The sequence below is a fragment of the Fistularia commersonii genome, chromosome 4 (genome assembly GCF_037954325.1).
Source record: "Fistularia commersonii isolate RoL2024-O1a breed Wild chromosome 4, RoL_Fcom_v1.0, whole genome shotgun sequence".
In the NCBI taxonomy this organism is placed as follows: Eukaryota; Metazoa; Chordata; class Actinopteri; order Syngnathiformes; family Fistulariidae; genus Fistularia; species Fistularia commersonii.
In genome coordinates, this window is record NC_141287.1 from 9,214,712 (window position 1) to 9,223,814 (window position 9,103).

At 44.1% G+C, this 9,103-nt stretch overlaps 1 protein-coding gene across 3 annotated transcripts; it reads right to left on the reverse strand.

Annotated features, from left to right (window-relative positions):
- On the reverse strand, window positions 1-8,755 carry nxpe3 (neurexophilin and PC-esterase domain family, member 3). 3 transcript variants are annotated; one of them, XM_086145160.1, is made up of 7 exons: window positions 8,610-8,755; window positions 5,574-5,819; window positions 3,261-3,330; window positions 2,543-2,660; window positions 2,385-2,455; window positions 1,895-2,104; window positions 1-1,811 (listed from the first exon to the last, which is right to left on the reverse strand). In XM_086145160.1, exons 2-7 carry the CDS (start codon window positions 5,664-5,666, stop codon window positions 1,258-1,260), a joined length of 1,116 nt encoding a protein of 371 aa, XP_086001286.1. In that variant the 5' UTR covers window positions 5,667-5,819; window positions 8,610-8,755; the 3' UTR covers window positions 1-1,257. The 3 variants fall into 3 exon arrangements, with proteins under 3 accessions (XP_086001286.1, XP_086001284.1, XP_086001285.1); XM_086145158.1 differs by having other exon boundaries at window positions 2,543-3,330; XM_086145159.1 differs by having other exon boundaries at window positions 2-1,811; window positions 1,895-2,101; window positions 2,543-3,330.
- Between the last annotated feature and the right edge of the window lie 348 nt (window positions 8,756-9,103).

The window sequence follows — 9,103 nt, forward strand, 5'->3', positions numbered from 1 at the left end:
AGTTCAATCTTATACAAAAGACCTTACTGCCATGTGCAAAAAAGCATGCAAGTAGAACATTGAGGTAGAGAGATTTATCCAGTGTAATTTAAATGTGGCACTTTGCAGGGTGGAACTTTGATCATTTGAGGGAAGTGGTGTTTCATGGTCAGGTTATAAACGTGGCTGAATTTACAGTCAGGGGAACACAAGAAGCACGGCAAAAAAGATACAGTAAAACAGTGAAATGGTGAACTTTGGTCAGCAAAATCCCAAAACTTTACCACTTTACTTTTTTGAAATCAAAATGATTAAATCCAATGCCTCTTTAACTAATGGGAGTGTTTGTGTTATTCTCAGCTGAATAGAATGAAATTAGATCACAAGTTGTCAGATTTTTTTATTTTTAATGATCTTGTGACGAATGTCCTCGAGCGAATTTTAGTGTGTTTCAGCAATTCAGCCACTGGTGGTTCAGTGAGCCATTGAGACAAACAATCACAGCAGCTTTGACATTGGAAATTGCATGTGGTTGTGATGTTTTAAATAAAAGAACAATATAGTAGAGAAACACTTGAAAAGAACAAACGAAAGCATTTCGAGTGATGCATTTTAAATATTTCAAAACTACAGAAATGCAGAAGCTTACACAATCACACTTCTGCTGTCTTTGGCATTTGCAGAGGAAAATGGCTTCTTTCAGATGTTGAGTCAGGATTAAGACCATAACAAGTGGTGGAGAACATCAATTATTGTTTAAACACAATAAACATGTTTTGTTAAAATAAATGAAAATGTTTCCTTAAAATATTGTCATGGTATCTCAACTCTGTCTTCAACTCATATATGAAATGGTGACTCAGGGAGAGCTCAAGCTGCCACTAAGACCTTTGCAAGTATCTTCCCCACACAGAAGACACAAACCCTGACCGTGGCCTCTCGGCCATTGAAAAGACTGAAATTAGCAGTCTGGTCAATTCCAGACAGAAACATGGGGGAACCAGTGTCATGCCTCATGTACAGACCTTAATGGTGCCCCGAACAAAGGTTGGTATCATTATTGAGTTGATGATATTCCAAGAACTTTGATTGATAACTTATAATCATCATTGATAATTGTTAGTTAGTACTAATACCTAATTCTAGCTACACTCACTGCGCCACAAATGGTGCCCTGTGTGAGACTAGAGTAGAACAGTGCACAACACCAGTGTTGCAGGCCTTCAGCGTTTGCGTAGACTTAGAAGCATCTGAACCACTTATTTAAAAGCACTTGGATTAGCTGCTCTTCTCAGGGCAGACATAAGACAAAAGCATATCTATCATGTTCTTGACAATGGCTGGAGGCGGATGGAGAGCATGAGGGAGGTGATGTGCTAAAGTCATTTGCCAGGCGTCTAGCAGAAGAACATCCAATCCCTTGAACATAGCTCTGAGCACTCCGTCCAGCTGCAAGGAGTACCAGTCACTGTTGTACAGGCTGACCTCGTCATCCAGGGCTTGGAGGTTAGCTGAGCGAATCACAACAGTTGTCCCTGGCGCTCGGCCGAAGAGTCGCACCAACGCATGTCTGATGTGGCGAAGACGACGTATGTACACTTCCAGAGGGAAGGTGCTGAAATGGGCCCAGATGCTGAGAACCACAACGGTGTTAGGGCCCCCTGACAGGCCATCCAGCTCGTTCGCAATGTACCGCAACTCGCTGGACGCAACTGTCGAGAAACGAATGGGGGGGCCATGGCAGCGGTACTTTAAGAGAATGTTGTGTACGCTGTCCACTGCCATGTACGGCCCAACATTTTTGGGACTGTGCAGGTCGAACTCCTTCAAATCTGCGGGAGGGGGAATCAAGCAAAATGGCTCGCAGGAAGGAAAACAGCAAATGTCAAAGTGAGTACAAGACCAAAACACTCACCTGGTATCAGAGCCACAAGGTACTCAAACCACTGCCTGACGGTAGAATCTCCATACATGTAGATCATCTTATTCCTCAAGCACTCGGTGATGCCAAAGGTTTCATTAAACTGCCGCAATGTTACTCCATCTAATGGCCTCCAAGAGTCCTCGTAGTAATATCCTGAAGGCGATACAACTGTGGCTTCTTGCTTCATACTGCTGCTCTCTGCTTTATCAAATACAAAGTAAAAAATACTGACTTTTTTTTTTTTCCCCCCCCAAAAAACTGGTTTGTCCACAAGTGCACACAGATCCATTGTTTGTGAACAGGGATGGGTGTTGGCAGAGATTTTTAGAATAATGCACCAAGCTGATCAATATTCAGTTTTAGCAATATTGTGGTATGACACACAACGCAATATGCTCAATATAGAATATATATAAGTGATATATTGCCACATTAATAATACAGCACAGCCTGATGTGAGCGGATTCTAGATGCTTTGTACCTTTTGTTGAAGGCAGCACGTTGATTGTGTGTGTTCCAGAAGCATGGATGTGAACTTTGATGTTTACACCGCTGGGTAGAGACATTGTGTGTTAGACAGTTTTTTGAAAGGTAAAATTTCAGGTTTTGTTCACTGTCAGAAATATCTATTTTACAAACCTTTGGAACAGCAAGGCCTCTTTGTTGGTGATGAGGTGTTTCAGATAGCCTCCTTTGGCATGGTTGATCCTGGTGTCACAGCTGAGCAGCTTGGGCTTGTAGCAGTACCAGGGCTCACCTGTGTACAGGTCAGTAAAGTTGCACAGGGGCTGCCGTTCAGGAGGCAAGCACATGTTACACATCGTGGTTTCGGAGAGGAACCCTAAGCGGAAGAGGCTCTTGAAATACACGCGATCTGGACGTTCCTGCCTCAAATGTCGCAGCACAACAACTGCCTCACTGGAATGCACCATGGTGATCTCGACCTGAGCCGGTCCCTCCCATAGGAGTGGGAAGAAAGCAGAGTAAAACCCATTCTTATGGTCCAGCACCACACCTCCCACGCTTGCCCTGTGCTCTGTGGAGTGTAGGCGGGCCAGAAGGAAATCCCCACCATAGCGCTTGGGACGACCCTGGAAGTCATGCATTTGGACAAAAGCTTCGACCTGATCGCCCACATGCCACTGTCTTCCTTCTTTGGTGGGAAGGATGGAAAACAGGCTGTGCACAGGGTCGCTTGTCTGCCGCAGGGCTGGCAACGCCTGTGTGGATTGGAATGGAGGCTCGGGCCAGGCGACCGATTCCAACAGGTAGCGCTCTTCCAGTGCTTCCTCGGGAGAGGGTGCTTGGCCAAGATGTGCACAGAAGGTGTGGTTGGGATCGAAAGTAGGGAGATCACCTGGGATGAAGGCAGCTTGAATCCTGCTATGGAGCTGGTACAGGCCGGAAATTGAATGGCAGTTCCATCTCTAAGGAGGAAGAAACATAAAACAAATATCAAATGTTCTGGCTGCAAGATTACACTGATGGGCTTCGGCAAGTATGAGACATTGTCTTGCTGATATGGATCTTTTTTTTAACAAAATGCCTCGTTTTGAAGAGGGTGGACACCCTCTCTTTGTTTAAAAATAGGCTCATAACCTTCCTTTTCAATAAACCTTATAGTTAGGGCTAGGCTAGCCCCAGTTCTGCTGCTATAAGTTTACTCTGCTGAGGGATATCCCATGATGCAAGTCTCTCATTTCTCCAACCATTCTTTTACTGTCTGCAGTGATGTCCCTTCCTCAATGCATGATAGTAATCTCATATCTTCTCCTGATTTTGCGGGTTCCCAAGAGGTGTGGCTTGAGCTATGACAGTGTTCTTGCCAGACATCCAAAACTGATATTTCTTTGACGTACCGGTATATTAAAGTTAATAATGTATCCTTGCAGCAATTACCATTCAACTGTTTGTGCTGCTTTTATTATGAGTACGAAATTCGTATGTGCCAGTCCTTGCCAACCCTCATACCCCCCTATCAAACTCTTGCTGACTACCACTCTGTCCTTCTGTCTCTATTTCTTTGTCCTTCCAATCCAAATGATCGGGAGAGAAGGCCGCCCATATTAAGCATGGAGCTGTCCAAGATTTCTTCCCAGTAAAAGGCAGTTTTTCCTTGTCACAGTCGGCAAATACTTGCTCATGGGGGAATTTGGGAGATTCTGTAAATAATTTTGAAGAGTGTGGTCCAGACCTGTGCAACATGGAATATGTAATGAAAGAACCACGGCACTATAATTGACTTATTCATTCCACCTGGAAACACCTCTCACTTTCCGGTATTTGAACGCTTAAGTAACTTAGAAACATCAACGCCCTCTCTTCCACAATCCTTGGCAATTCTCCAAGCGGAGGAGAAGCACTTCTACTCTGAGCCCTTCCTAGATGACAGATCCCCTTACACTCTCTAAGGGAGAACCCGGACATCCGGCTGAGTAAATTTGTTTTGTCCGCGAGTATCTGTAATGTGGGGCTTCCAGTCACCTGCCACAGCTCGTGACTATATGTGAGAAAGAGAAAGTAGATAAATCCAAGGTGATGGACCAACTCAGATTCCTCATTAATGATGACGCTACGCCCTGCCCTTCTTACGGTCCATTCTTCCCCCCAGTCGTGAACAAGACCCCTAGATACTTGAACTTCTCCAGTTGGGGTACAATCACATCCCTGACCTGTCGAGGGCACGCCACCTTTTTTCCATCTGAGGTTACGAACCATATTGGTGACAAAAGGCAACCCTTCTGAGTCCAAGCCTCACTGGAAAAGAATCTGACTTACTGCCAGCAATGTGGGCAAGACTCTGGCAGTGGTCATATAGGGACCAAATGGCCCCTATAATGGGTTATGGTAGCCCATACTCCCAGAGGGACACGGTCGAATGCCTTCTCCAAGTCCACAAAAAACATGTAGACTGATCTGGCAAACTCCCATGCGCTCTCAAGGACCCTGCTGAGGGTTTAGACGTGGTCCACAGTTCCATGACCAAGACAAAAACCACACAGCTCCCCCAGAATCCGAGACTTGACTATACGACAGATCTCTGTCATGGAAAACGTTGTATATACCCAGTAGTCTCCACATATGGAGAATTTTGATGAGTTGTCATAACCTTGACGGAGACTTGACCTGAACTGAATTGACCTTTAATCGTCCCACAGTGGAGAAATTTCCAGAAAAACAAGGAGAACAAGGGGGAAGAAGAGGGACTCCCAAATGGGATGGGATTAGGAAAGAACAGCTCTGCACGTAAGCAACAAAAGACATTACAACAGTACTTGAAGACTTGCACGTGTGGGAGTGGGTTGGGAAGGTGTCACAGGACAGACCATGCATGCTGCCCAACAGAGGCACTTGCACTGGCCCTCTGTATGCTACTCTGCAATGAGGGGAAGGAGAGGGGGTGGAAGCCAAGAAGGCGTTGAGTTTAGGGGGCGTTTGCATTATGTGTCTTCCTGTGTCTGTGTGTGTGTGTGGTGTGTGTGTGTGTGAGCCCACGGACTTCAATCTCCATCCAGTCCCACCCAATTGTCTCAGATGACAAAGATGCAGCTGTTCCTATGGAGACGACCTTGGAGAGTTCTCATACAGAGACAAAGTTAAATGGTTAATTGGGTAGTTTAAATATAACATGCACCTGGCACCTTTCAACAAGAGAAAAACTCTTTCTTACCTCTATAGTATGGATGTTGCGTAATAGGAAGATTAGGCCAGATAGAGCAAGAATGAAGAAGATGGGGACATATTTTGATATATTTCGGCACATGGTGTCCTCCTTCTGTCTCCCATTATCAGCTGTGGTTCACACTCTGCTGTCACTGCATTGATAATGGCATCATTCACCCTAAAGGATGGCCAAGAAAGCTCAAAAGTAGTCCAACGGTGTCCAGATCAGATCTCAGTCCCCGATGTCAAACAGCTGCACAAGTGGAAATATGGTAGACATTGGTTACCGATGCAAGACATTGTAAACGAAACTCTGTACTGCCCAGCCTTACTTCAAATTATTGAGTATTATATGATATCAGAATAAAAAAACACAATTTAAAAAAAAAGAAAAAAAAACAACTCCTGAACATTTTCTGCAATTTCTATTAATTCCAACAAAACATTTATGATAAAAGATGTAAAATTTCTCAATAAAGTTTTTTCAAAGTAAAAGTAAAGTGTGCTGGAATTGATGACTGAAATTATAATGCATTTAGAGAAGGAAACATAGTAGGAACAGAAAGGACAAACTAGGTCTGTCAAAGAGATGAGACGGGTACAATAATTATTGAGATTTCCCCATGGTAGCAGGATTTATACGAGTTTACATCCATTTCATGAATTGCTCATACAGAAAAAAAAAAAAATTCTTATATATTCGGTTGCATACGGGTATTACAAAGGTGTATTTATGTGTTCTTCAATGCATTTCTATGATGTGTTTCCATGTTTGCATTTCCTAGATTGTAAATTCTTTTGCTTCTACTCCGATGACTGTGAATATGGGTTTAAATACATGTATATTCTATCTGACTGGAGAATGTGATTTGATTGTGTCGAGATAAAATACAACTTTTACGATCCCACTGCGTGGAAATTCAATTGTTGCAAGAGCAAAGGACACAGCGAAGGACAAAGGTTGGGTACACGGCGCAAAGGACTAACAAACAAAATTTACAAGAACAGTTACAACACTATTTCCAACAGGGATTGGCTTTTATGATGTACATATTGTAACGCTTAAATGAAAACAATGCAGCCTCAGGGAGGCACAAGCTAGTGTCTCCCTAAGCTGGTCCCAAGCCTGGATAAATGCAGAGGGTTTCATCAGGAAGGGCATCCGGTGTGAAGTCCAAATATGCGAGTTGAACCTAAGAATCTCATACCGAATCGGTCGAGGCCTGGGTTAACAACAATTCCCAAGGGTGCCGATAACCAACAGGGTGCCAGTGGAAATTGGGCTACTGTGGGTCAGAGAAGGAAAGGAGGAAGGCATGTTCAGACACAGAGAGAGAAGAGGAAAGGCAAGAGTCTGGGACTGACAGTAGGGACTTTGAATATCAGGATAATGACAAGAAAAGGTAGAGAATTGGCTGAAATGATGCATAGAAGGAAGGTGGATATACTGTGTGTCCAGGAGACCAGGTGGAGAGGTAGTAAGGCTAGACGCTTAGGAGCAGACTTTAAGTTGTACTATCATGGTAGTGACAAGAAGAGAAATGGGGAAGGAGTTATCTTGAAGGAGGAGTTTGTTAGGAATGTCCTGGAGGTAAAAAGAATTTCAGAAAGACTTATGAGTCTGAAACTGGAAATTGAAGGTGTGTTGCTCAATGTTGTTCGTTGCTATGCTCCACAGGTGGGATGTTAGTCAGAGGAGAAGAAGTTCTGGAATGGGTTAGATGAAGTGATGCAGAATATACCCAGAAACGGGAGAGTGGTAATTGGTACAGATTTCAATGAACATGTTGATGCAGGCAATAGAGGGGACAAAAAAGGGATGGGCAGATTTGGTATACAGGATAGGAACGCAGAGGGATGATGTAGATTTAGCAAAAAGGATGGAAATGGCTGTAGTGAACACCTTTTTCCAGAAAAGACAGAAACATAGGGTAACTTATTAGAGCGGAGGTAGGAGCACGCAGGTAGGCTACATCTTGTATAGACGAGGTAACCTGAAAGAGATCAGTGGCTGCAAAGTAGTTGTAGGTGAGAGTGTAGCCAGACAGCAAGGGATGGTGGTTTTTAGGATGTAAGAAGATCAAGAGGACAAAGGCAGAACAGATAACAAAGTGGTGGCAGCTGAAAAGGGAGGAGTGTTGTATGGTTTTCAGGAGGTTAAGAAATGTTCTGGGTGGTCAGGGAGAGCATCCAGATGACTCGACAGCCACAGCTAATGGGATCAGGGAGACCTGTATGAGAGTAATTGGTGTGTCGTCTGGAAGGAAAGAAGATAAGGAGACATAGCGATGGAATGAGGAAAAAATAATCTTTTTTTTTTTTTAAATGATTTTTTTTTCCTTATTACTGGTAGATCCTTTTGACTTGGCACGCATGGCCGATAGCTTCTATTCCGGGCTCGCTACAAGATACTGATGATAATAATAAACGTAAGATGGTTCAAAAGTATGACGACATTTCTTTATTTAACCATGTTGTCAGCGATGTATTTATAACGGAATTATTTGAGAACATTCATTTAAGGCGGGGATGTTGCCTATTTTGTGCATTTAATGGCTGTATCCGGCTTAAACTAGCGGTCATGTGATCAGAGAAAAGCGAGCGCGTTGTGCTATTTTTAAATCGTAGAAACTGGCTGATGTGCATTTAATTTAAACAACTTCGACAAAAAAACGTGATTACGAGGTTAAAAGGGGGATTTTTGGGGTCCGTCAGGCTCCTTTCTTAAAACACACACGGCGTTGCTGATTTGTTTAGATTGATCCGGCCAGCTGGTGTTGCATTCGTGGACAGAGCTTCGACCGTTTGTGAAGCCTTGCTTTCGCTTGTCCACTCAAGCAAGCGTGGATGGTGTGTGTGTCGGCGGGGTGGGTCTTTAGGAAAACACAAGCTATTAAAACATCGAGGTCTCAACGTGGAGCGCTTCTCAAACCACCACAATTACGAATAACGGGGCCCATTTTTTCCCGCCCGTCTAGGGCATTGCGAAAATAATGAGAGGAATAATCCGTAATTGATTAGAAAAACGCGTGGTTTTACTCACGGGGGCTGCGCTGGCCTCGGATGCCGTGGGCCGGCGGAGGAACGTCAAGGACACCGACATGTGTAGCGTTAGCGCGGGAGTAAGAAGCGAGTGTAGGACGCGGGTGTAAAACGCCAGAGTAAGACGCTGGAGCCGCCCCCCTCCTCCTCCTGTGCACAAATGGGGTAAACCATACACCCCCACGAACGGGGGAAGGCTTGCCCCTCTCCACCCCGCTCCACGTCACGAAGCTGGATTCGTGGGAAAAATCACGGTAGTAATATCAGATCGAAGATAATATTTATGGATGCAGTGACCAAAGAGAAGATGGATGCAGAGAAAAGGATCAGAAGGAGGGGGTTGATTTTCTGTGGTGACCCATCTGAGAGGAAAAGTCGAAGAAGTTCGTGTTTCTTGTTAAAATCATCTTCTCATAGCAACTGGATTAGTTTTATTTTGTTTTGTTTATCTTCAAGTCCAGTTGCCAAGAGAAGAAGATTTGGATAAGATTTTAC

Excerpts from the sequence above, each read along its gene's own strand:
- nxpe3 (XM_086145158.1), bottom strand. The coding sequence starts at position 5,666 with ATGTGCCGAAATATATCAAAATATGTCCCCATCTTCTTCATTCTTGCT. Across the intron at positions 2,456-2,542 it reads GAGGCCTTGCTGTTCCAAAG|CGGTGTAAACATCAAAGTTC; the intron begins GTTTGTAAAATA and ends GTCTCTACCCAG. Across the intron at positions 1,812-1,894 it reads CCTTGTGGCTCTGATACCAG|ATTTGAAGGAGTTCGACCTG; the intron begins GTGAGTGTTTTG and ends CCCCTCCCGCAG.